At 38.0% G+C, this 27,836-nt stretch overlaps 1 protein-coding gene across 3 annotated transcripts; it reads right to left on the reverse strand.

Moving 5' to 3' along the window:
- Window positions 1-171: 171 nt before the first annotated feature.
- quoa (quattro a) lies at window positions 172-27,836 on the reverse strand. Of its 3 annotated transcripts, XR_013794796.1 has the most exons (26): window positions 27,708-27,836; window positions 24,409-24,606; window positions 21,446-22,583; window positions 21,104-21,268; window positions 20,102-20,225; window positions 19,718-19,811; window positions 19,504-19,590; window positions 19,274-19,390; window positions 18,244-18,342; window positions 17,934-18,085; window positions 16,822-16,960; window positions 15,692-15,814; window positions 14,110-14,301; window positions 12,906-13,206; window positions 11,615-12,083; window positions 9,838-10,087; window positions 9,661-9,744; window positions 8,883-9,107; window positions 5,866-6,036; window positions 5,007-5,184; window positions 4,736-4,852; window positions 4,485-4,618; window positions 2,139-2,315; window positions 1,837-2,036; window positions 669-727; window positions 172-403 (listed from the first exon to the last, which is right to left on the reverse strand). XR_013794796.1 is itself a non-coding variant. In XM_079587677.1 (25 exons), the coding sequence occupies exons 1-24, from the start codon at window positions 27,708-27,710 to the stop codon at window positions 680-682; spliced, it is 4,827 nt and encodes a 1,608-aa protein (XP_079443803.1). In that variant the 5' UTR covers window positions 27,711-27,836; the 3' UTR covers window positions 172-403; window positions 669-679. The 3 variants fall into 3 exon arrangements, 2 of the variants coding, with proteins under 2 accessions (XP_079443803.1, XP_079443802.1); XM_079587677.1 differs by lacking the exon at window positions 4,485-4,618 and having other exon boundaries at window positions 11,615-12,059; XM_079587676.1 differs by lacking the exon at window positions 4,485-4,618.

Below are 27,836 nucleotides of genomic sequence, written 5' to 3' on the forward strand. Positions count from 1 at the left end.
TGTGTATTATGATTTTTAGATACATTTTTATTTACAGTTCATCAAGAAATTGTCTCATGCAAAATAATGGCCAAGCTTAAACAGAATGTTTCTGTTCTTTTTCCAGAACTGCAACCGGAAAATGTCCATGTAGTTCCTCAAATGTGCCTTTTCTGATGAAGATGATGATGATGATGATAAAGATGATGATGATGATGATGATGAAGTAAACAACTGGTCCACCAAAAAGGTCTGGTCACTCTCATCTTGCTTTTTCTTCTTTATTACTGTAATTATTTTAAAATATGAACTGATATATGTTCTGGTCTGTTCTGCATCAGGTGTTTCCAAACTGTAAGATCTGACTTGTTGACTTCTCTGGTTAGAGCATCACATGACCTGATCTGACATCAGTGAACTGCCTCTGAAGAGATGCAAGCAGAAATTTTGCATCATTAGTATCATCCATCCATCCATCCATCCATCCATCCATCCATCCATCCATCCATCCATCCATCCATCCATCCATCCATCCATCCATCCATCCATCCATCCATCCATCCATCCATCCATCCATCCATCCATCCATCCATCCATCCATCCATCCATCCATCCATCCATCCATCCATCCATCCATCCATCCATCCATCCATCCATCCATCCATCCATCCATCCATCCAAAAACTTACCTCTATCACAGCTAAACTTCTGTTGATGCTTTGGATCGAATCGGCTCTTGAAACTGACACTGAGGTAAGCACAGAATAACATAATTAACATAAAATATGAACATATTTTCCTCTTGAAATATCAGTGTTAAACTCTCCAAATCCTAGACAAACACTTTTATCCAAAGGTACTTGCAAAGGTACGCATTTTATTGCTTCATGCATTCTCTGGGAATCGAACCCTTGACTTTGGTGTTGCAAGCACTATGCTGTACTGTTTCAGTCATAAGAAAGCCCTAACCCTACTTCATTCATAGAGATTTGTTTTAACTTCATTTTTTTCTATTTAATGCACAATCTAAGTAGCAGACCAGGTTTACATTTCACTGCAAGCTGTACTGTATGTAACTGAAATGTGCCAAAATTAAATCTTGAATACTTGAAAAGTGATTCATTAAATATATAATTTGGGTGAAAAGTTTCACAGAAAATCTTTCACATTCACAATGGAAGTGATGCTGCCTTAGATTCTGGTCGTTCTGCACTAGATATAAAAAATATCTGTAGACAAATAGAAAAGGTACTTGCAATTTTACAGATATTTCCTTTAACTCTAAAACGCAATGCAATGTGTAAAATACAGGGAAAACAACTGTGAAAAATAAATTCCAGAACAGAAATCTGAACAAATAGTTGAATTAGTCGCATAAGATTCATTTATATTAGAGTCAGAGGGGAGTAATTTACTGAGGGGATTTAGGATATCCCTTTTTTCACTCCATAAATCAGAAAATACTGTCAACGTTAGAAATAACATTGTATAAAATCAGGCGAATGATATATGAACAAACCCCTCAGTAATAACCTTCAAAATATAGATGGGAATAAAACAGTAAAGTTTGGTGTATATAAGTGCTGCTGAAGTGGAGTTAAACAACTTTTTACTTTTTAACACTTATATGTACACTGTAATTGAAATCTACGGACGCAAATAGATGTAGTGCAAGAAATAGGCCACAATTGACTAGTGCATGAAAAAAAAAAAATACAGCTTGAAGTGTCTTTATATGTTTTTTACAATGTAGGATCTTCTAGAGCAGGTCAGCATCATTTTGCCTTATAATGTCGTCTAGGTAGGCTGCTCACTGAGTTTTGTAAAAGAAGTGATTTTTTGCATGTATGTCTCAACCTTGAGAGGGCCGTGAGCTTCTGTTTGTGGACTGATCTTCTTTCTGGACAGGGTAGGTGAGCTGTAGTGAAGACCATGAGCAGGAGACAACTGAGGAGCTGAAGGTCTGGAGTGAACCAGTGACGACACAGACGCTCTCCTTCCTGTGGGGCAGTTATGATCCGCACAGCTAAATAAACCCGCGTTCTCCGCAGGCGAGTCTATGAAGAAGAGATTTTCCTATTATTAAGCCATTTCCCTTAATATACAGACACTTGTATTTATTTTCCTGTAATAGTAAGTAGATGTTTTTGCTCTGATACCGTATTTTCCTTGGAAAACACTTGGGGACATGGAGCCCCGCCCAGACGAGGATGATGAGTGGCTGCCGGCGGTTGACGTGCTGCTGCCAGAGCCAATCGAATCAGGCCGTGGCAGAGACACGCCCCTTTGAAGGCTGGACACCAAGGGATTGGGAGTTTTCAGAATTCCTACAACTTCTGTCAAAACAAAAGTCACAAAGTTCAGGTAATCAATGAATAGATGTTTTACTTTATTAAGTCAAATAATTTTTTCAGCGGCGTAGCAACTAGTATAGAGAGCTGCAGTGATGTATGTTTGTATTCAGCATCACCCTTGTTCCCTCAACAAAACACCAAGAAGATTTTAATAAAGATGAGAAGCAAAATTAATAAAGATATTATGTCTTAAGTTCATGCTTAATTTTTTTTATAAAAAATCTGCCAGTGGGGTCAGAAAAATAAACTTAATTTAAAGGGAAAACAAGTTTATTTTTCGTTCCCCACTGGCAGACATTTGTTCTTGTTTTAAGTATAGAGTCACTATGTTCACTATGATACAGTATATTTCTCAAAAACAAGACTTAATATCTTAAGTCATTTTGCTTCTCAAGTAAATTTATCTTGATTAAAGAAGGTTTATATATTTGTATGGGAATTAGTTATGGTGAACATTACATTGTAATTATCAGGTGCAGCTTGGGTCATGAATATTAGAGTTTGTGTGCTGAGACTCTGACTAAACTAAATAAAACTGAGGAAAGACATATTTTGATAAAACTGTGCATTTTGTTCATAGCTGTTGCGACGCGTGATAAAAGGCGTATTTTCCATGTTAATCAGGGTTTTTGTCCTAACCAGCCACAACGGCGAAACGTGACGATTCTATTTTAGATACGGGTTCTATTTTTCTGCGACGTCGCGCTGGCACAACAAACAACAAAGTGTGGCAATGATAATCTCAGGCACTGTTTATGTGCTTTATTTAATGTTAAAAGCAATGTGACTTTGAATATCATTTAGTGCTCCAGCTTTGTAGCTGTAAAAGCAACAATGGATAATTCACCTCAGATCTTGAAATTAACAATTTAAAGCAAATGGAAACGTCTCGGTTACATATGTAACCCTTGTTCCCTGAGTAGGGAACGAGAAACGTTACGTCGTGACGACGAATGGGGTTTCGCTTAGACCTAGCCTTGGCACTGCTTCGTAGACAGAACGCAGTGTTTCAGGACCTCAGACCAGATCTTTGTCTGATATGGTGGGAAGATGAAGGGAAAGGCTCTCTCCAAGCAGAGGTTGTCTCACTAGATAGTGGACGCCATTGTTTTGGCATACCAGCAGCAAGGTCGACCGTGTCCCCTTGGGGTTCGGGCAGTGTGGCCTCCTCTTGGGCTTTAGCGCATGGCGCCTCGCTAACAGACATCTGCAGAGCTGCAGGCTGGGGGACACCCAACACAATCTCTGAGTGGAGCAGTGTCCTCTCATGTACTCGCCCCAGTGGCCGGTTATAGGAGCCGGTCTGTGTCATCGCTTGCTCGCCATTCCACTCCGCGGACTGGATACGTGTGATATTCTTCTCAGGTGAGATTCCCCGAGAAGCCCTCAGTTCCTCCAGCGCTGTTGACATCAACGCCATAGTCTATGCCTGCGGAAGCTTTCATGTTAACTAGGTGCCGCCATGTGCATGGTTCCCCGTCTGGGCGACCCCCACATGTGTATTTCCACTGTAAGCCTCTCTGAGCATGTGTCTTTCCCTTGGCAAGCCACCTTGCCACCCCTGGGGTTGAAAGATTCAACCCTGCTGGGCTGGACACCTCAGTGTTCTCCATATGCAGCCTGCTCGCAGGTCTTATGTGTATTCTGTAAGTCCTCCCTTCAGGCAGGCATTGTGTTGCATATTTCCACTGAGATATGCTTCCCAGTGTACCTTGGTATTCCTGTGTTAAGTAGGAGTCCTTCATCCGTGCTAGTCTCACGACAGGGAGCTCAGACTTACGCAGGGCACTGGAAGACAGCCAAGCTCAGTCTCGCTCCTCAGCAGGTAACATAACTGCGTGTTGCCAGCGTACTTCCTTATATAGCCACGAGGTGGGGCGGAGTTACGCTATGCAAATTCCGCAGACCCATGGCATTTCTTTGCCATTGGCTCGTTTTGTAATACTCGAAGTTAATAGGCTTTCTAAGCGAAACCCCATTCATCGTCATGACGTAACTCGTAGTGACTACGAAAGGGAACAAGAAAGTTCAAACTGTGAACAAACAAGTATATTCTTTGACAGATTGTTTTAGTAACTCAGTAGCCTACTGTATGTATTTTTAATAATGCTTAAATGGTGTAATATTTGTGAATTTGATAATGTAGCCTACTTATCCATTTTCTTGCGAGTGCCGTAAAGATTACTCTCTGGTGCTGTGCACTCGCCGCGAGACTCCGCCCACACGCTGTTCCTATTGGCTGTGGGTTTTGATTGATTTTGATGTATCTCGCAGTTGCGTCGCGTCTAGTGTGGACAGACAAGTTATTTGTCGCTGGAATCTTATCGCATCGCGTCTGGTTAGGACACGTGTTATGCATCAAAGAGAATTCAATCGTCAGCTTGTGATTGGCTGATAAATACCTCTTCCTGTAACATCACCGTTCACGGCGTGATTGTTAACGGCTGCATTTCTGGGCTGAAAGTTTATAAAAGGTTTCCAACTCATTCCCATGAACAACCTCTCTTGTCGTCTCAGCTCTGAAACAAAAATATCAACAAGTTCTGTGGATCTACAAGGACGTGCAAGCACAAACAACTTGTACAGTAACCTAGTAAGTAAGTTGTTAGACTTTGTCTCTAAATGACTCATTTACATTATTTTACCACATATTGTAATGTGCTATGCTCTGACCTCTGCTTTTCAGTGCTTGTTCCCACAGTATGTGTTCCAGGTCTCGGGTCCAGGCCTCCTTGACGTCCCGTGTCTCTGCCTGTAAGATGTAGGTGTCCTGGGATCGTCTCCTCCTGAACCAGATCTCGAAACTCCGGCCACTCAGACCGCAGGAGTGGGTCATTCCAATCTCACAGGTCTACAGAGAAACATTAAACAAGTTTCAATTGTAATCATAGGAGACATGGATCAAATTGTGCAAATGAAACAAACACTGATTTTATTTACTAATACCTTTATTTGAAAATAGAAAATGAGTGTTAACTCTTGGCAATGTTTTCTGAGTGGGTTTGATTTCCAGGAAATACACATTCCCTCCTGCATTTATTTAATATATTAAATACAGAAAAACAATAATATTGTGAAATAATACAATTGTATTATGTTTTAATGATTTCTGCTGCTCAAGAATTGTTCTTTATTAACATCAATGTTGAAAACCATTTTAATTGCTTAATGTTAAATGGCTTTATATTCATGTTTTATTGAGGATTCTTTTATGACTAGAAAGTTCAAAAGAACAGCATTTATTTGAAATAAAAATCTTTTGTGACAGTATAAATGTCTTTTACGTTCACTTTTGATCGATTTAATGTGTTTTTGCTGCATAAAAGTATTACCGTAGTTTAGCTGTTAGTTGCTTTGAATAAAAGCATCTGTCAAATGCATAAATGTAAAGTTCTGTAAGTTTCCTGCTAGAAGAAAAAACTAATCCTGAATATGACCACAGCAAATCATTGCGTATTGATGCTAAGAGTTCAGTTTGTTTCACAAAGGTAAACACGGACCAGATAAAATATTAATATTACCATACACATACCTTGATAGACAGTTTATAAACGTACACATCATCTCCACGGTCATTTTTTTTGGTCTTGGTGAAGAGAATGACGTCTTGGAAGAGAAACACTCGCCGGAGGGAACGCTTCTTGCGGAAAATTACCCAGAATTCATCTTGGCGAATGAGTTGGCCCTGCTCATTCAGGTTCAGCTGAAGAAATAGAATGACAAAATCATGATTGCAACTTGCATATTATGGAAAAACTGTTTCAGGTGTGTGAAAAAAATACCAACATTTTTTTGTTCAATATTTTTTTTAAATGTATTTAGTCATAAATATGGTGGCAGAGAGAGCTCAATTAAATGGAAAATGGACTGCATTTATATAGCGCACAGACCCAATGGCCACCAAAGCGCTTTACATTTTGCCTCACATTCACCCATTCACACACCGACGGTGGTGTCTGCCATGCAAGGCGCCATCCAGCTCGTCGGGAGCAGATGGGGTTAGGTGTCTTGCTCATGGACACCTCGACACTTGGTCAGGTGGAACCGGCGATTGAAACCTTCCGGTTTGTAGACAACCTACATGAACCACTGAGCCACTGTCGCCCCACTCATTTAAGAGCTCATTTAAGAAAAATCATAATCAGTTTGACAACACGTGCTGTACATATTGTTTCTGTTTTTGGTTGCATTGTGAGTATTTGCCGCACGTTTGTGTATTTGGTTGCGTTGTGAGTATTTGCAGTGTGTTTCTGTATTTTGTTGTGTTGTGAGTATTTGCATCGCATTTCAGTATTTGGTTGCGTTGTGAGTATTTGCAGTGTGTTTCTGTATTCGGTTGTATTGCGAGTATTTGCAGCACGTTTGTGTATTTGGTTGCGTTGTGAGTATTTGCAGCACGTTTGTGTATTTGGTTGCGTTGTGAGTATTTGCATCGCGTTTCTGTATTTGGTTGCGTTGTGAGTATTTACAGCATGTTTGTGTATTTGGTTGCGTTGTGAGTATTTGCATCGTGTTTCTGTATTTGGTTGCGTTGTGAGTATTTGCAGCACGTTTGTGTATTTGGTTGTGTTGTGAGTATTTGCAGCACGTTTGTGTATTTGGTTGCGTTGTGAGTATTTGCATCGTGTTTCTGTATTTGGTTGCGTTGTGAGTATTTGCAGCACGTTTGTGTATTTGGTTGCGTTGTGAGTATTTGCATCGCGTTTCTGTATTTGGTTGCGTTGTGAGTATTTGCAGCACGTTTGTGTATTTGGTTGCGTTGTGAGTATTTGCAGCACGTTTGTGTATTTGGTTGCGTTGAGTATTTGCAGCACGTTTGTGTATTTGGTTGCGTTGTGAGTATTTGCATCGTGTTTCTGTATTTGGTTGCGTTGTGAGTATTTGCAGCACGTTTGTGTATTTGGTTGCGTTGTGAGTATTTGCAGCACGTTTGTGTATTTGGTTGCGTTGTGAGTATTTGCATCGTGTTTCTGTATTTGGTTGCGTTGTGAGTATTTGCAGCACGTTTGTGTATTTGGTTGCGTTGTGAGTATTTGCAGCACGTTTGTGTATTTGGTTGCGTTGTGAGTATTTGCATCGCGTTTCTGTATTTGGTTGCGTTGTGAGTATTTGCATCGCGTTTCTGTATTTGGTTGCGTTGTGAGTATTTGCATCGCGTTTCTGTATTTGGTTGCGTTGTAAGTATTTGCATCGCGTTTCTGTATTTGGTTGCGTTGTGAGTATTTGCATCGCGTTTCTGTATTTGGTTGCGTTGTGAGTATTTGCATCGCGTTTCTGTATTTGGTTGCGTTGTGAGTATTTGCATCGCGTTTCAGTATTTGGTTGCGTTGTGAGTATTTGCATCGCGTTTCTGTATTTGGTTGTGTTGTGAGTATTTGCAGTGTGTTTCTGTATTTGGTTGCACAGTGAGTATTTGCATCGTGTTTCTGTTTTTGGTTGCGTTGTGAGTATTTGCATCGCGTTTCTGTATTTGGTTGTGTTGTGAGTATTTGCAGTGTGTTTCTGTATTTGGTTGCGTTGTGAGTATTTGCATCGTGTTTCTGTTTTTGGTTGCATTGTGAGTATTTGCATCGCGTTTCAGTATTTGGTTGCGTTGTGAGTATTTGCATCGCGTTTCTGTATTTGGTTGTGTTATGAGTATTTGCAGTGTGTTTCTGTATTTGGTTGCGTTGTGAGTATTTGCATCGCGTTTCTCTATTTGGTTGCGTTGTGAGTATTTGCATCGTGTTTCTGTTTTTGGTTGCGTTGTGAGTATTTGCATCGCATTTCAGTATTTGGTTGCGTTGTGAGTATTTGCATCGCGTTTCTGTATTTGGTTGTGTTGTGAGTATTTGCAGTGTGTTTCTGTATTTGGTTGCGTTGTGAGTATTTGCATCGCGTTTCTGTATTTGGTTGTGTTGTGAGTATTTGCATCGCGTTTCTGTATTTGGTTGTGTTATGAGTATTTGCAGTGTGTTTCTGTATTTGGTTGCGTTGTGAGTATTTGCATCGCGTTTCTCTATTTGGTTGCGTTGTGAGTATTTGCATCGTGTTTCTGTTTTTGGTTGCGTTGTGAGTATTTGCATCGCATTTCAGTATTTGGTTGCGTTGTGAGTATTTGCATCGCGTTTCTGTATTTGGTTGCGTTGTGAGTATTTGCATCGCGTTTCTGTATTTGGTTGCGTTGTGAGTATTTGCATCGTGTTTCAGTATTTGGTTGTGTTGTGAGTATTTGCAGCACGTTTGTGTATTTGGTTGCGTTGTGAGTATTTGCATCGTGTTTCAGTATTTGGTTGTGTTGAGTATTTGCAGCACGTTTCTGTATTTGGTTGCGTTGTGAGTATTTGCAGTGTGTGTTGTCAAACTGTTGGAGATGGTTTCCTTATTTGCTGGTGTTTTTTTACATTTGCATGTCTTCAGTTGCAGCATGTTGAGCTCTCTCGGCCACCATACATAAATGTAGTGTATATGGTGATCAAAGTTCAACTTTTGGTGAACTATACCGTTAAAATAAAAAATATATATAATTTAACAGTTTTTTCAAATTCAACTGGAAATTTCACCACTAACATCGCAGTCCCGGATAGCGTCCATGGTGAGCAGGTCGTTCCCGTGCCGCAGCTGGAACCGCACCACTTCTAGAGCCGCCCGGATCTCCTCTTGTTCTCCGCTCTGATCCGGCACACATTCGTCCAGGATCTCCTGCAGCAGAAGACTGTATTTGCTGATCCTCTGGACGGGCTTCAGCAGGTATGAGGACAGATCCATGCTGTCACCCAACTCCATCTGCTTACGCTGGACAGAACGGGAAGAAGTTTAATTTCATATATTATCAGGATATTTTTTGTAAAGAAATTGATACTTTTATTTAGCAAGGATGCATTAAATTGATCAAAACTGACAGTAAAGACGTTTATAATGTTACAAAAGATTTGTTTCACATAAATGCTGTTCTTTTGAACTTTCCATTCATCAAAGAATCCTGAAACAATACAATGCATCACTGTTTTCAACATTGATGATAATAATAAATGTTTCTTGAGCAACAAATCAGTATATTAGAATCATTTCTGAAGGATCATGTGACATTGAAGACTGGAGTAATGATGCTGAAAATGTAGCTTTGATCACAGGAATACATTTAGTTTACAATATATTCATATAGAAAACTTATATTACATTTTAATAATATTTCACAATGCTACTGTTTTAACTCTTTTGATCTAATAAATGCAGCCTTGGTTAGCAAAAAAAGACTTTTGAACAATAGTGATACATATATATGTTATATAATATTACAACAATATATATTGTTGAATGTATGTATAACCAATAGTAGGTTCCTCACCTTGAAGTATCTATGATGTTGAATGAGCGCATCAGACTGGGGTTTATTCTTGCTGTAAAGTGCGTAAAGTCCAAAACTCTCTCTCTGTTTAAATAGATTTTTGTACAAGGTCAGACTGATATTCTGTACGTTTTAAGAAGTGAACGCAGCATGACTATGATTAAACTGTTGTCTTACGTGATTCAGGAAGCAGCGTCCGACTCTCAGCGGCTCTGCCTGACAGGACTCCAGTTCCTGCTGGAAGTGCTGGCAGTGAAAGTCGTACAGTTTCTCCAGGTTTCCGAAGATTCGTCCGCGCTGACCGCGCAGATCCTGCGGGACGTCGGGTCTGGCCAACAGGGGGAAGTAATGAGTCAAGATGTATCCCAGAGAGCGGACGTACTCCACCTCCGTCAGCAGGAGCTCCTCCATGACACGGTGAAGCTTCCTGACGGGAAATAAAGACAACCATAGATTTCTAAAATAATACAAATCTAAAGTATCTTTATACAGGTGAAACTCGAAAAAATTTAATATCGCGCAAAAGTTCATTTATTTGAGGCAGTAATTCATGGAAAAGGAGCCCAAACCAAGTACTGAGTACATATGCATGATTATACTTTTCAGAGGGCTGACATTTGTGTATTTAATTTTTATTTTATTTGATTGATTTCATGTAATATTCTAATTTTCTGAGATTTTGAATTTGGGGTTTTCATAAGCTGTAAGCCATAACCATCAAAATTATAACAAATAAAGGCATGAAATATCTCACTTTGCCTGTAATGAGTCTATATAATATATTAGTTTCACCTTTTAAGTTGAGTTACTGAAATAAATGAACTTTTGCACAATATTTAAATTTTTCAATTTTCACATGTATTACCATGTTTTTTTGCACATGGGACCATGGTAATACTATAGCTATTGTGGATGGTCAAAATAGCTGGTCATGATCACGATGACACTATAGAAATGTACACTATTTACATATGGTATGTAAATAATGGTAAAATCTTGTTTACCATTAGAATAACAATTATGGTTTCCAGTAGTGCAGTGTGAAACAACACGGTGTCGTCACTTTTATAATCCTATATTTGTCCTTATTTCCATAACTTTACCTTTCTGACATCAGTGGAAGCTTTTGGACAGAGAAAGAAATAGCAAATGAAAAATATTGAGAATTTTTTTCCCTGTTATACACTACTGTTTAAACGTTTGGAGAAAAAGAAAAGTTGTTTCAAAGGCAGAAAAAATTATTACATTTTAATTAAAGATTATAAAAAAAAAAAATTTACTTTTTAGAACAACTCACACTGATGATTTTTTTTTTTTTTTTTACAATTAGACCGGACACATTTACTAATGTAAAACTGTAACATTTTACAATAAGGTTCATAAGTTAACATTAGTTAAAGCATTAACTAACATGAACTAACCTTGAGCAATACATTATTTGCTGTGTTTGTTCATCTTTGTTAATGTTAGTATAGAATACAGCTGTTCATGTTAGTTCACATTGCATTAACTAATGTTAACAAGATTTGGTAATACTTTATTTTACAGTGTCCTTGTTACATATGTTACCGGTACATGTACTTACCATAGTAATAACAGTAAATCATGCATAATTACATGCAACTAACCCTGAACCAAACCCCAATCCTACCCTAACCCTATAGTAAGTACATGTAGTTGCTTAATATTACTCAGTACTTAAATATATAATTACACTGTAACAATGACACCTTAAAATAAAGTGTAACCCAAGATTTTAAAGTATTAATAAATGTTGAAATTAACAAAAAAGAAAAGAAAAGAATGGTGTATAAGTGCAGTTCATTCTTAGTTCATGCAACTAATGTAGTTAATGTTAACTAATGAACCTTATTGTAGTGTTACCAAGTAAACCGTATTAATTCCATGTTGTCATAAGCGTCTGAAATGGCCACAAGAACACAATATAACTCACATGGTTCTGTTCGGGCTTTCTGGGCTGGAAGCAGTGTTTTCTCCATCAGTTCTCCAGTCGGTCTCTCCACGGGCCGTCTGTGAGCAGAAGCTGCCGCGACGAGGGTTCCCGTACTCCTGGTCCTGTGGGAAGACGGGCTCAGTGATGTGGAGCTCAGATCTCCGGATGTTTCTGTTCGCCGCTTGCTGCCAAGGGAACCACTGACAGCCCACCGTACCCGAGCCTGCGACCGGCTTCTGGTCCTGGGAAGCTTTTCTGCTGACACTTCTGCCTCTTTGCCCGCAGTCTGCCGGATTTTCCTTGGCGGCCTGTGCGGTTTTGGTCTCTCTCCGGGTTTTGTGGTTGGATCTGAAGTTGAAGCAGGTGACGGTGGTGTGCATGCTGTCTCTCGACCGACTCGCTCTGCTCTCTGACGGATCGGGCACAAACTCCTGCTCATCTTGCGCTGGGTGGGCGATAGGACCAAAATCTTGAAGAAATGAGATGTATAGTTATTTTTGTTATTTAAAATAAGAACAAAAAAGCAACTTACAATTATTAGGACAAGTACAATAGAACAAAATATACAAATATGGAAGCTTATTTGGAATAATATATTTTTTTTAAAGTCAGAATTGTGAGATAAATAGTTGAAATTACCTTTTTAATTTTTTTATATTCTGAATAAATAATTAACACAGAATAAAAAAAAAATTGTAAGAATTGTGAGAACGTAAACACAACAGAATTATGTGATGTAAACTCATTTCTGAGGAAAAATATATAAATTCAAAATTGTGAGAGAAAAAAAAAGCCCGAATTGTGAGATAAAAATGCGCAATTACTGTACCTTCTTAAAAAAAATTTTTTTCTGTGTCAGGAAAACACCCCCAAATCAAAATCGCAAAATATAAACACAACTGGGAGAGAAAAAAAAGCAAGAGTGCAATGAAAAACAAAACATAAGAAAAAAACTATATAAAACAAAGAATAGCGAGATTTAAACTCAGAATTCGGACAAAAAAGAGATAAGATTGTGAGATAAAAAGTCGCAATCATAATTTGTCTTATTTTGTGGCAGAAATAACAAAAAAAAAAATTATTCTGTTGCATAAAAAAACCACAACAAACAGAATTGTGATATGTTAACTCAATGCAAACTCACAATTTTGAGTTTCTAACTTAGAATTGTGAGGGGGGGAAAGCCTGAAATGTGAGATAAAAGTCACAATAATGTTTTTATTCCGGGGCATAATCAAGCATCCAGATCATCCCGCCCCAGCCTATCTTACAGACGCTCCTGAATCCTCACCTGGAGTCTTCTCCGGCCAGTCAGAGCCTCGTCCAGCGGGTGTTTGAGCTCCTGCCAGAAGAGCCAGTCTCTCCTCCAGCCGGCGCCGGACGTCCCGGCAGTGGATCCAGGCGGCGTCCCACACCTGCAGAGCCCTGGAGCTGGAGCACGCCTGCGCTCTCACGTCCTGGAAGTGCTCGGGAGAAAACTCGTCTAACCTCTGCAGGTGAGCGTGAAGACGGGTCCAGCTCTCTTCGTCTGGGGAACCGCAATATTGATCCTGATCCAAAAACCGTCTGCAGTCGCTGGCCACGGCTGAAGCCTAAGAGAGAAGATCGATTACGTCATATTTTTTGGCGGGGATTTTTGGCATTATATGGATTAAAAAATTCCTCATTATCATTTAAAGAGACATGCACCGAAACAGCAGAAATCATACCAACTTGTGGAAAATAGGCATCCGATGACCCCTTTAACATTTTTTGTATACGATATTTTATACACAAGATATATTTAGTTCTATGATTTAAATTAGAACGTCAGGGGCCGGCAACCATTTCCCGTGAACGCGCGTCGACCGTTGCCGGAAGCCAATTATTTTAATTTATAAAGTTTTAAATGTTTTTACGACAAAACCGCACGTGTTACCCTCAGAAGGCCTTCGTTTATCCCCCTGGAGCCGGATGGATTACTTTTGTGAAGGATGCATGCACATTTTTGGGACTTGAAGGAGGTGGACCCCATAACTTGACATTATAACCACTGAAAGATCTAACGTTAAGACATTTTATAAAATAACTGAAAATGTGTTCGTCTGAAAAATGATTGACATATGCATCTCGAACGGCTTGAGGGCGAGTAAATCATGGGTTTAATATAATTGTTGGGCGAACTATCCCTTTAAAGTGAATTAGTAGCGAGGAGTGGGGAGTTTCCATCACTGGTTTTGATGTTATCGTTGTGTGTCATGTTAAGAGTGACCCAAAAGACTATTTCAAATCCGATACAGACACATCTGTAAAAATCACATTTTAAACCACCTCCAAATCTATTTTGGTTTATTTTTTGCTGTCCTGACTTAAATCAAATCTGGACATGCAAAAAATGCTGAATATGGCCTTACAGAATCAGTGTACAAGCTAACTGGAATTGATTGTAATAAGTTCTGTGAATGTTTTGGTTTTAGTTTATATATGTGAAGAAATGAATGAAGCGTCAGACGTACCCTCTCGCAGAAGTGGCAGACGTACACCATCATCCCCATCTCTTCACAGCAGCGCTCGGCCCGCGACACAAACTCGGCCAGGCTGGATTTAAAGGTGGACACCATCCTGTGAAAGCCCTCGGCCTCGGGATAGTTCGGCCCCTGCACTCTCTCCGCATCGGACACCAGCATCATCGCCTGATGCTTTCGCTCCTGATGTTTCAACAAATACACACGGTTAAACGGCTTCACACTCTTAGAAGAAGAGCTTCTATATGGAATCTTAAAGGGTTCTTTCTGTCAGACGCTTCATACATAGAACCGTTCCATCATGGGATCATTTTATGTACAGTATTTAGTTTTAATAAATTTTTATGAATAATGCAGCTTGTAAATATACAGGTGAAACTCGAAAAAATTCATGTATTTCAGTAATTCAACTTAAAAGGTGAAACTAATATATTATATAGACTCATTACATGCAAAGTGAGATATTTCAAGCCTTTATTTGTTATAATTTTGATGATTATGGCTTACAGTTTATGAAAACCCCAAATTCAAAATTAGAATATTGTGAAAAGGTTTTCATAAGCTGTAAGCCATAATCAGAGAGAGGCGCTTGGCACTGTCCCGGCAAATATGAAAGGTTGCACTGCACGGTACTTCATAATGCAGGATCATACTTGTGCCGAGCCACAGGAGAAGGAATCCCAAAAAAAATCGCCCAAAAAACAACAACAAAAAATAGGTGGAAAGAGCTAATGAGGGAGAAAGACGTTGAAGTTGCTTGCTTTCTTCTCGACGGGTAAGTCAACGTTACAGTCTAAATTACAAGCTTTTTTTCATTACTTGGTTGTGTAATTCATTATATAGGCAGCATAATAGTAGAACATGTACAGTTCAACTCGATGAAGTGCTATTGGAAGACATGTTGTCAAAGCTTCTTGGTACATAACGGCTATCGTAGTTGCAACACGCATTTGAAAAAGCGAGGCGCTAGAGAGCAGTATTCGTTTGAATGTAAAATGAAATTTCACTGTTAGATGGGAAAAATTCCTACAAAATGTACCTTTAAAGTCAATAATTGAATCCCTTAAAACTCATCTTTGATCACCAAAATTTCATATTTAAATGTTTTTTCCTTGAAAATAGAATTCTACACCCTTTAGTACATTCACCACATTTAGTATGCGCGGTTCTATGAATATGCAAATGAGCCCCGCCTCCACTCACTCACTCACTCAGAGATCCACTGGTTGTCGATCACACGTTGATCTGATTGGTTACAAGGTAGTGTGTGACGTCAGAAACACCAGCGATTTCAAAGCGTGTTTTTGAGACTGTCTTTGGTTCACCACAGGGAGACTTTAATGTTCGCATAATCCCCCCCAATTAAAAAAAACAAAAACATAACGTTTTGAATGTTCAGAGAACGTTCAGAATTAACATTTTAATAACCTAATGGGAACGTTCTTAGAACATATATTTGTTAGCTGGGTTAATGATTTTAAAACATGCATACCACGAGACAAGATTTAGTTGAATCCCTAAACGAAGTCACTTCTGCAGCAGCACAGCATTAAGCGTCTTGACGTTCACTTACGTTTGCTTCGGAGAGAAAAGCTTGGAAACTCTGCAGTGTGTGTTGGATTCGTTCACTGGAGTCGTCCACAGATTCGGCTTGCAGGAGCCGCGCTTGTCCTTCTGTGTCCAACCATTCCTTCATCTACACACAGACACGCTTACTGAACTCTGCTTCTGAACGCTACAGATCGAACTACTCCAAACGCAAAAGATCAATGTACACTATTCTTCAAAATTATTATTATTTTTTACTTTTATTAGCACATTTATTCAGCAGGAATGCAGTAAAGACATTTATAATGTTACAAAAAAATCTGTTTTGAATAAACTGTTCTTTTGAACTTTCTATTAATCATAGAATCCAGAAAATCACGGTTTCCACAAAAATATGAAGCAGCACGACTGTTTTCAACATTGATAATAATCATAAATGTTTCCTGAGCATCAAATCATCATATTATACTGATTTCTGAAGGATCATGTGACACTGAAGACTGGAGTAATGATGCTAAAATGATCACAGGAATAAATTACAAACAGACTTTTTATCAATTTTAAAACTAGACTTGATCAAGTGGTCTATACCAACTTTATGCATGTTTTGTAAAATTCCCTTATCTGTCAAACATATTTTATTGGATTGTCCTGGACTTTATACAAGCAGAAGGCTCTTTTATGAAGTTACTTCACTTAAGGACATATTTAATGAGATTATGCCTGAAAAAATTTTGGATTTTTTATCATATGTTAATTTAAAAAACTTGTATAATAACTTGTTGTTTGTTCTGTTTTTATTATATTTATATGATATTTGTATTTTTGTAATTGAATTTTTGCCATGAAAATAGCTTTGAATGCTGACATGGCATTAAATAAAATAATCAGAATCTGATCACAGGAATACATTTAATTTTACAGTATATTCACATAGAAAACCGTTATTTAAAAGATTTACAATAATACTGTCATTACTGTATTTTTTATCAAATAATTAATGCTTTAGTGAGCATCAGAGACTTAAAAAAATCATACCGACTCCAAACTTTTGAACGGTAGTGTATTGTATATTGTGGCCTTACCGTAGTCCTAAAACCTTTGATTTTTCAAAACCTTTCGGTTCGTGTTTTGTGAGCAGCTCTATGATCATACCTTTGCGAACCTCGACTCCATCTCTCTGAGGCGTAACAGGAAGTCCAGGTGCTGCCGGGACACATTGGACTTCCTGGCCAGAACATGCACCTGCTCCTCCATGGCGTTGTACAGATGTGTGACTGTGTCAATCACCTCACTGAAGGCAGAACAGATGTTTACTCCATCAGGGATCCTCAATATTATATATGATCAGTACAATGTGTTTTTCCACCGAATAAACGTTTCATTACTGGTGATTCCATCACATCACATACACTTTGAAGTGATATATTGTAGTTTAATTGCTTAGTCATTCATCTAGCTCAAGTTTGTATGGAAGCGTTTTTCCACCACAGAATATAACATTTTAAAAGATAATTGTGACTTTTTATCTCAGAATTGCGAGATGTAAAGTTGCAATTGCGAGTTGTAAAGTCCGATTATATTGCAATTCTGACTTTATAACACCAATTGCAACTTTATATCATGCAATTCTGAATTTATAACTCGCAATTGTGTGAAATTGAAGTCAATTGAAGTCAAGATATAAACATGCAATTCTGAGAAAAAAAAATCAGAATTTCAAGTTTATTAATTGAGTTAATTGTGACTTTATGACACCAATTGCAACTTTATATCATGCAATTCTGAATTTATAACTCGCAATTGTGTGAAATTGAAGTCGAGATATAAACATGCAATTCTGAGAGAGAAAAAACAGAATTTTAAGTTTATTAATTGAGTTAATTGTGACTTTATATCACGCAATTCTGGGATAAAAGTCAGAATTGTGAGATATAAAGTCGCAATTACCTTTTCTATTTTTCATTCTGTGGTGGAAACAAGCATCCATAAGTTTGAGAGTGAAGTTATGTGAACTTTATATGATGCAATACTGAATTCAGAAGTCAGAATTGTGAGATATAAACATGCAATTACAAGAAGAAGAAAAAAATCAGAATTTCATGTTTATTTTTTGAGTTAATTGCGACTTTATATCACGCAATTGTGACTTTATATCATGCAATTCTGGGAAAAGTCATAATTGTGAGATATAAAGTAACAATGACCTTTTTTATTTTCCATTCTGTGGTGGAAACGAGCGAGTGTGTTGAAATGTGTGTTTTTACCAGCTCTGTTCACAGTGTGGCGATCTCACATCAGTTTCCAGCCTCAGCCTGGCCAACATGGCTCCGCCTCCCCTCTGCAAGCCGACCAATCGCGTGTCTTCCAGCACGTCCGTCATGAGAGCTCCCTGCTCCTCAATGCACTGATGCACATCCTGATTTACACACAAGAGTTTCTGCCAGTTTACACAGTCACAGAGGTCTGTGCGTCATCTTTAACTAAGAACAGCATGATTTTATATTTGTGGATACATTTAGTTTGGAGGCCGTCAGTTTATGACAGGACGAGAGCAGATACAAATGTTTTACTGACCTGCACTGTGTCGATTTTATGAACACCTTCAAGTTTCTTTATAGCTCCTGACAGCAGAGCGGACGCCTCTTGCAGGTCTGACACAAATGGATACAGTTTCTGTAACATAACAAGTGGTGCATTAAAATAAAAAATTAAAGCTTTAAATCATTTTAAAGTAAAATAATAATGTGTTAATATTTACAAAATAATCAATATTAAATCATAAATATTATAATAATGTCATAATTAAGTTAATATAATACTATTTTATAATATTACATACTAATTCATACATACTAATAACAATAAATAATACATATTACAATATTATAAAAAAATATATATAATGTAATTTAATATAATAATGTTAATATATTATAATTGGCAGTATAATAATAATATTCGTTTTAATATATTAAATTATACAATGTTATATATAATAATAATGAATAAAAATATATAAAATAATAGTTGTAGTAATAAATATTACAATATTATTTTTAAAATAATATATGAATATATTGTATTTATATATATATATATATATATATATATATATATATATATATGTGTATGTATGTATTATATATAATGGATATAATTAAAATAATATAATAATAAATAATGTATATTACAATATAATTTTTACATATAATTTAATACAATATTATGAATTATAATATTATTTTAATATTATAATTGATATAGTAAAACATTTATAAAATACTAATCAAAATATAAAAATAAATGTATAATTTAATAATCAAAATATTATATAATAAATATTATTTAATTTAAAATAATACAATATAATTTAAATTATAATATTGTATTAATTTTATTATTATACTATTATAACCGATAATGTGAATATAATGTAATATAATTATATTTAAATATAATTTCATATTAATATTAAATATGTTATACATAATATAATATTATCTATTATAATATTATGTATAAAATACAAAATAATAATAATAATAATTATTATGAAATGAATATTTGATTAATAATGCTGGTAGGAATCCGACTGGTAATGTACCTGATGTATTTGTATACAGTCACAGTGATTGTACGGTAAGGACCCGTGTAGAGCCGCCGTTATCTGACTGACGTCCACTATTTTATATAGAGCCTTAAATGACGTCACCGTGTCCATCTGTTGAGAAGATCAGTCTGTTAGAAATAATCTTACTTGCACATCTATATTATAAAGAGAAGCACTGAAGCCAGGTGTGTGTGATATAGGGGAAAAACCACAACTCTTCTGACCGTAACGCCGGGCCTTTTCTCAAGACTGTGGAGACTGTCCTTATTCATCAGCAGAAGAATCCAGTGCACAGCACGAGGATCCTGTTCCTGTGGACAACGCTCACGATTTACTGCTCAAATATTTATTTAGAAATGTTCTCAAGCTACAGTTTTAACCCAAAAACACACACACACACACACACACACACACACACACACACACACACACACACACCTGGACCATCAGGAGAGCTTTGGCAAACTCTGGATGTGGCGGCTTCTTCCGTGCATCAAACACCACCGTCATCCCTTCATCTTTCATCTCTCTCCTGCAAAACACACGGTTAACGTTACAATTGCTGGCTGATATAGCCAGATATCATTTGCTGAAAACACTAATTTTACACAATATTCCAAATTACCACGAAAAGTTAGAAAGCTTAACATTACAATGCTATTGAATCTAGCTGTGTGTGTGTGTGTGTGTGTGTGTGTGTGTGTGTGTGTGTGTGTGTGTGTGTGTGTGTGTGTGTGTGTGTGTGTGTGTGTGTGTGTGTGTGTGTGTGTGTGTGTGTGTGTGTGTGTGTGTGTGTGTGTACACGTACGTACACGTACGTACCTGGTGATGGTGTGGAAGTACAGCAGGAGTTTGCAGATCTCCTGGCTTGAGATGTGTGCAGAAGTCCAGACCTGATGATCTCCATAAATCTCCAGAACTGCTCGACCTGAACGGTCCTGTCCACCTGAAGGAGGCAGAAGAGGTTAGATGGACATTCGACCGTGACACAGCGCTGACCTGACAGTGGTTATGCTTTCATGACTGCAGTCTGGGAAAATCTGGTTTCATTTGCCTTGCGGAGGATATAAAACATTCAATTCCAGAACATTATATAAACATCTATAAAACATTATACAATTTTATTTACTTAAAAGTGTGTGTATATATAATATATATATATATATATATATATATATATATATATATATATATATATATATATATGTATATTTATATATATAGATAAACACATTTATTTATTTTTATTTAAATTAAAATATATTTATATATTTATTTTTAATGCATTTTCTAGGTTTCATTCAAACAATTACTAAAACTATTACACATAATTATTAATTTACCTATTCGTAAATGTATAATTTAATATAAAAAGATATAGTTTATTGGTTTTAAATGATTCATTTGTTATTTGTACACTTAATTGTATCATATAAAAATAAAAATACATTTATTCATTTTAATTTCAAATGTAATTCATTTTTAGAATTTTTTTAGAATTTATACATAAAAGAAATCATCAAATGTTTTCTTTACAAAGATGATTTATAAAAATAGTTGGCATTAAAATAATGGCATTTAATGCAAAGCATTACTGATTGGTTAATTATTTTTAACTAATTTTTAATGATGCCACCACCAAGACTGACACAAATCATTCGACTTCTCTATATCAGACAGATCATTCAACCATTCAAAAAGTTTCACATCCATTTTAATGTGCAAGGCATAAAATGCATTTACGTGATCAAAAGAAATGAAGGTAAGACTCAACTGACCAAATGACATTAATTTGGCATGATAAAGGTTTGTGTTTTGTTTGACCTGTTAGACACACGATTCCGGAGTGAAGAAGGCCGTCAGCTTTAAGTGAAGGAGTTGAGGATCTGCATGGTGGTCTCTCAGTTTGAGCTTGCGCTGAGGCGTCTGAGTGATTTATCCGCGGTCCAGTAACAGGAGGGGGCAGAGTTTTGGGGTCCTGAGAGAGATCTTCAAAGGAATAAGTCAACATAAAAACATGTTCAAAGAGATAGTTTTGCTTCTAATATGATGATCATAAGGACTGTAATATCATGTCTTTAAATAAAACATATTGAATATATTTGATCTTTCCTCTTTTTTTTTCTTAGATTAGCATCTTGCCTAAGAAACCGATATAATCCAAACCTTGAGCCACAACGAATCGTCTTCTGTTTATCTTGGGAGACACGAGCCCAAAAGTGGTGGTCTTCTTCCCCGGAACCACATGCAGCTTTGGGATCATCTCTAAGTAGCTGCTTCTGTCCACCTCGCTTGTCTGTCCTCGGACAATAATGTGGCATTTCTCAGACGTCCCAACCACAGGTGGAGTAAAACAGTCCTGAGATACGTCCTGGGACTGTTCCTCACGCCCTCCGCTGGAGTAATTTCCTGACGGATCTGTTTTTGAGGAGCCGCACTGATCTGGAGTGTCCTGAGCTGGTTCATTTGGACGCTCGGATCTTTCTTTGGGTTTTATGGGTTCTTCCGTGAACCGACATTTTTGCGCTTTGGTCCCTTGTCCGTGTTTCCTCTGCATGCACGGCGTACAGGGTTCCTCTGCAAACCTCACGGTGCGCACACAAGCGGTCCGGTCCCGAGTCGCACCGCTGGACCTCAGCTGAGGAGTCTGTGAATATCCTTGGGTTTCTTTGGTAAGGTCCATTCGAGCATTGCAATTGCTTACCAAACTGCTCTTACTTCTGCTGTCCCATGTGTTTGGAGACACCCATCCCACCGGACGCATCCCAGACGGATCCATTTCAGCGTGTCTGGAACTATTACTGCTGTCTACCAAACGCAAGGACACTGCTATTCCATCCCGTGCAGGACAAATCCTCGTCTCGACAGAGAAGTTAGAAGGGGTAGGTGTGTGTGGACGGCACAAACTCAAAGACTCCTGTTGGTTTGACGGAGACGAGGAGGCCATACTCCGATCGTCCTCGAACTCAGGGTTGGCCACCTCTTCCCAGGGAACTTTGACTATGCCCTGCTCGGTTTTGAGGACGCAGCGAGCCAGAGGCGTTCCATGTCTCCCGTCGTTGAGCTCCCGAAGCCAGGCGTCAGTGAAGATGCTGGGGTAAGAGGTCTCGGGTATTGGGGTTTGCACCTCTAGAAGGCTCTGGACCACGATGCGGGCGGCCTGGTTCGCAGACGGCACAACCTGCAGGTAAAAGTCTCCCGGTCCGAGCAGCAAAGGGTTAACGGGAGCAAGCTGGATCACGATGCGATCCTTCAAACACAAAGGCCACCCGGAGCAGCTGAACACCCTCTGAGAGTACGGAGCCTGTTCAGGACACACAGAGAATTCCATTTGGAATTTTAACATTTAAATTTGAAATTAGGCAGCAAACATGTTCAAATTCAAATTAAAATTGGAATGCTGCAAATTGGAACGTCTAAGGAAGCAGTTTTAAAAGGAATTTTTTTTTTTTTTTTTTTACTTGTCACTGCAAAAGTTGCTTAAATTAAGTACAATCAACTTAAGTTACATTAAACTGACTTAAAAAAAATTGTTGAATTTTGTATATTGTATCTCCTTTACTCATCAAAATAAATAAAATGTAAAAACATGTTATAACTTATTGATCATATCATTTTTTACATTGTTAAAAAGTTTTTAGATGGATGGATGGATGGATGGATGGATGGATGGATGGATGGAAAAAACGATAGAACAAATGATAAAAATGAACGATAGAACGCAAGATAGATAGATAGATAGATAGATAGATAGATAGATAGATAGATAGATTGATGATATTCCTCAACATGATGTCACATGTAAGCGCTTTAATCATTTTAAATCCTTTTTAAGTGTTCACATTCCAGTGTTAAATGCTGACGGCCAATAATTAAGTACCGACAGCCAATTAAATTAAGATCATTCTTCTTTTACTAATATAGATAGTGATTATGAATTGAAAATGACGCAGTGCAGCCCAGGGCACTGGCTTCAGATGAGTATCTGTGGAAGCAGACTGATGAAGGGCTTTAAAGGACAGTGCATTATGTGAACAGCATGAAGCGATGCTCTTGATATCAAAGACATGTCCTATAATCACTGCTGGAGAACATCTGTACAGACGGACATCACGGCCCCTCATTGATTGACCTCAGATACTGCGCTCTAGAGAATGAGACGCCGCTCTAGAGACACTTCTCAGTGATGATCTGTCTGAGAGCCTCTTACATTAGCTGAGCTCAGACTGATGCGCTGAATAACAGCAGATCATGTGCTTCGAACAACTTTCAGACATTAATGTCAGTTTGAACATGTGTTTTCAGTAATCAAAAGTAGTCAATGTACAGTATACTGTTTCCATGGACGTTTTCCATCAACATAATATGAATGTATAAGAGAAAGTGTAAGGGTGTTTCTTCAACTTTGGGCATTTTATGTCTTTGATTGATTTTTATACAAAATAATAATATTTATTGATGGTCACATTTAATGGCCTATTATGCCCTTTTACAAAGTCTTGATGTTGTTTTTGGGCTCTACTAGAACAGGTTTTCCTGCTTGAATGTTGATTATTTTCCCCATATTCTCCATTGTTGCGGCTCCTCTCTTCCCAGTCTGTCAGTAACGCTCTGTTTAGTTCCTGTCTCTATGAAGCCCCTCCTTCTGAAAGGCACACTGTGCTCTGATTGGTCGGCTGGATCAGTGTGTTGTGATTGGTCAAGCACTTTGAGTGTGTTTGGGAAATGTCCCGCCCCTTTCCATAACCGCCAGTTTCAACACACTACTAACTAACTCAACCAGGCCCCGCCCCTTTATTCTGCATATTAATTATTTAAATGAGGAATATTGTGACGTGTTAATTCCTGGAAGAAAACTCAAGACTACAATGGAGGCGTTTCAGGAGTTCAGAAACACTGACACTGATATAGAGAATAACTGTGTAACTTTGGAGAGCTTTTTCACTCACAAGAGTTTATTTTATAAGTTTCTACAGTGCCCATACTTGAAGAAACATCTGTAGGTCCTGTAACTAGCAGCCATTTTTTTTTTATGTTACTAGTTTGACTGTAATTTCTAAGGTCACTTATATATACAAATCCAAACCCCCCCCCCCCACCCACACACACACACACACACACTCACTCACACAGGCCGAATGCTGCACTCTCTCCAGAAGATGCCTGGCAGGGATGAGGAAGTCGGTCAGACACTGGAGGGCGTCTCCGTGGTAACGAGCATCGATGACCTGGAAGAGTTGGCTGAGGACAGTGGAGGCCGTGACCTCAAACGGCGGGTAGAGGACAGACAGACAGCTCTGGATGGACGAGTCCAGGGACTCTGGGTTCTGTGGGACACACAGACATCATGCAGTCCATGAAGATAATAAATGGCACAGTTACATTTTCTGTGATGTGCATGTTGGTTACACACACACACACACACACACACACACGCACACACACACACGAAAAAGTTATATCCCCTTACACTGCCCCTATCCCTAAACCTGCCCATCACAGGAATTATTGGACCTTATTGTGTATATGTAAATATAATCATAAACCAAATCAGTTCAGTTCTCATATAATGGTGTCAATGCATGCAGATCAATATTATTGTTCAATATTAAATTAAATTTCCCCTACTAAGCAAGCCAAAGGCGGAGAAGGCGACAGCGGCAAGCAACCAAAACCCCATCAGGCGACAGAAGGGGAAAAAAATTATTAATCTTGAGAAATTGTCTCTCCTAAATATTCAGCTCGACTTACAACCAAAAAACACAAGACTTCAATCAAGTGAGTATCACACATCGTGTGTGTGTGTGTGTGTGTGTGTGTGTGTGAGAGACAGTCTGTAGGGAGTTTACAGTTTCAGATTCAGATTGAGTTCTCTGACCCTCAGGCCCAAATCCTCCCCTTTAGTCTCTGGATCTGGATTTAGCCGCTCTGCTGGTTCAGCGGGGTTAATGGACATTCCTAGTGTCCAGTGGGCTCAAGCATGCACACGCATGTACGCACACCATAGAGGTGTACATTTAAGGGCAAGGGCCCAAAGATGTTAGAGACACCAGAGACGGGGACCGCTCAACTGTAGATCACACACGATTTACTGTCCAGATCAACTATTAGATGAATGAATACTGTGTATACAATCCAAAAGGAAAAATACAATATTAAATGTAATATTTTTTACTTTTCCCTATTATACTATTTTAAAAGTTCATAATTTTGCTTTGGAGTCTCCTATAATAGGTTTACATGCATCCATTGTAACACTTTAATTTTCTCATAATCTCATAATCTCCATTGCAGCATCATCTGTCTGAAGCGGTTCAATAAAGATTCGGCCTCTCTAAACCCCGCCTTTCTGTGAGCTTCCTCTACTCTGATTGGTCAGATGGCCCAGTCTGTTGTGATTGGTCGACCGGTAATGATGGCGTCGGTTTTACTATCTCATCCTTTGAAAGTGGATTTTCTCTCACAGCAGAAAAACAGCGTCTTCTCGACATGAACAACACAAACCAAACGCTTCCAGTCTCCGCTACAACTACAGTGTCTGAGGGTCAAAGTAGACGTAGTTCGCCGGCAGCCAATGAAGACCATAGACTGGCATTATGCAACTTTCTTAAAAACCTACGTAGGTTCGAGCAGGAAGTGAGACTGGAATTACTGACGACTCGTTTCGGGATGTTCAGAATCGCTTCTTTCTTTTAGGAGACAATAACTATGCATTTATCTGCATTTTTATTTTTGAAGCTTTGCAGACTTTTACATTCACAGTATATTACACTGCATGAAAGGTAATATTTGAACATGTATAATAGGGGCTCTTTAATGGCCATTCACACCATTCATAACTATAATTATAAAGTTTTAATAATCATTCTAATTTTATGAGAATAAGTTCAAACCGTAACTGTAAAGATAACACAGAGCAACGATATTCTTGGAATCACTTTGAGAATGATTTTTCCAGCTGATGAACGATAAAAATATCGACAGCCAATCAGAATACTTCTGACTCTAAACTGCTTAGAATAGACAGAATGTCCATTAATGAGAAGAAAATTCTTAAATCTTCACTTTTAACTTTCATAAAATAAATAAATAAATCCATTTCAGCTGAGATCGCAAACTACAGTTGCTTTTGAGTGACTACAGTATTTACTGGTATGATCATTTCTACTCTCTAAAAAATGCTGGGTTGTTTCAACCCAATTTTGGGTCAAATATGGACAAACCCAAACGTTGGGTTAAAAATGAAATTTTAAAATGTAACCCAATGACTGGGTTTGTCCATATTTGACCCTTGAAACAACCCAGCATTTTTTTTGAGTGAAAATGAGAAATCTTTGAGAATATTATTATTATATTATTATTATTATTATACTATTGCTCCTTGCTCCTGTACGATTGAATCCAGCTCGGATAATTTCCTGAGTTTTATCTTGTGTGGGTTAGTAAGTGTCTGATGTGAGAATGGACACGTATGTGATACTGGATCTGTCCTGCCCGATATATTTCTGACTGATCCGCATTTATGTCGCGCGAGAAACCGACGCCGCGTTTGAGGACTTGCTGAAATATTCTCGCAGCGACCTCGAATCTCCTCTGACCTCAGCGGCCATCCATCAAATCACATGACTGATGTGTGTGTGTGTGTGTGTTGGGATGTAGGAGTGATTCTTGAACACTAGTGTCCAGTTTCTCTCTCATACGCAGAGACACTCTAATATAAACAATATCCTGTAGCACTGTTAAAAAAAGTTTTACAAGAAAATACTATTTCAAACTTCACATTTATGTTACTTGCTGTTTTACTAATTTCTGAGTGAAAATGGTTTCTACACCATTTTTTTTAATATGCATATAATAAATCCAGTCACATTTGTTTTGAACCCACAGGAGAATAAAATAAAACACATTTGAAACTCTTTAGTGACAGACTAAAGCAAGAACAGATTTCCATTTTAACTTCGCTCTGACTTTCAGGGTTTATTATACTTTTCAAAGTAAAACCTACACCAAATGTTTCTTCATAGATTTTATCGATAAAATTAAGAATTAGATAACAAAAAGTAACTCTGTTATGCTCCTTTATCACGTGTTGGAGCGAATGTTTGCAAGTTTATCCAGACCATCAGTCAGGCAACAAAGAGCATTCAAGCGTCTGATGCATGAGGAACGAGACACTTGACTTTCCTCAGAGCAATGTCATGCGTTATGATTCACTGTCGACTTACAGACACGCTGCTCTTTTCTCACGTCTTTCTAAAACTTCCATACATGCCATGAAGTGATTCTATAGAATGCCACAAAGTGTCATATTGGTTTGCAGAATGAAACGGTAGTTTATAAATGATCTCTTTGCATTATCATTCATAGTTCATGACATGAAGTCACAGGTGCAGAAGGTTTGAATACTGAACAAAAAAAGTTACCGTACCATTCTGACCAGACGACAGCGCCTCTCCAGTTAAACCTCCATGGCAACTATCTCTGAAGTCCCTCTGAAGCAAGTAAGTGATTTATGTTGTTAAGCGGATCCATCCATTCTGTCTGTGTCTGTCTAAAC

This window comes from Phoxinus phoxinus (genome assembly GCF_949152265.1).
Source record: "Phoxinus phoxinus genome assembly, chromosome: 18".
Classification (NCBI taxonomy): domain Eukaryota; kingdom Metazoa; phylum Chordata; class Actinopteri; order Cypriniformes; family Leuciscidae; genus Phoxinus; species Phoxinus phoxinus.

Coding starts and splice junctions, on each gene's coding strand:
- quoa (XM_079587676.1), bottom strand. Junction 12,084..12,905: donor CTGGCCGGAGAAGACTCCAG/GTGAGGATTCAG, acceptor CATTTCTTCAAG/ATTTTGGTCCTATCGCCCAC. Junction 9,745..9,837: donor GACGCTGCTTCCTGAATCAC/GTAAGACAACAG, acceptor CTATTTAAACAG/AGAGAGAGTTTTGGACTTTA.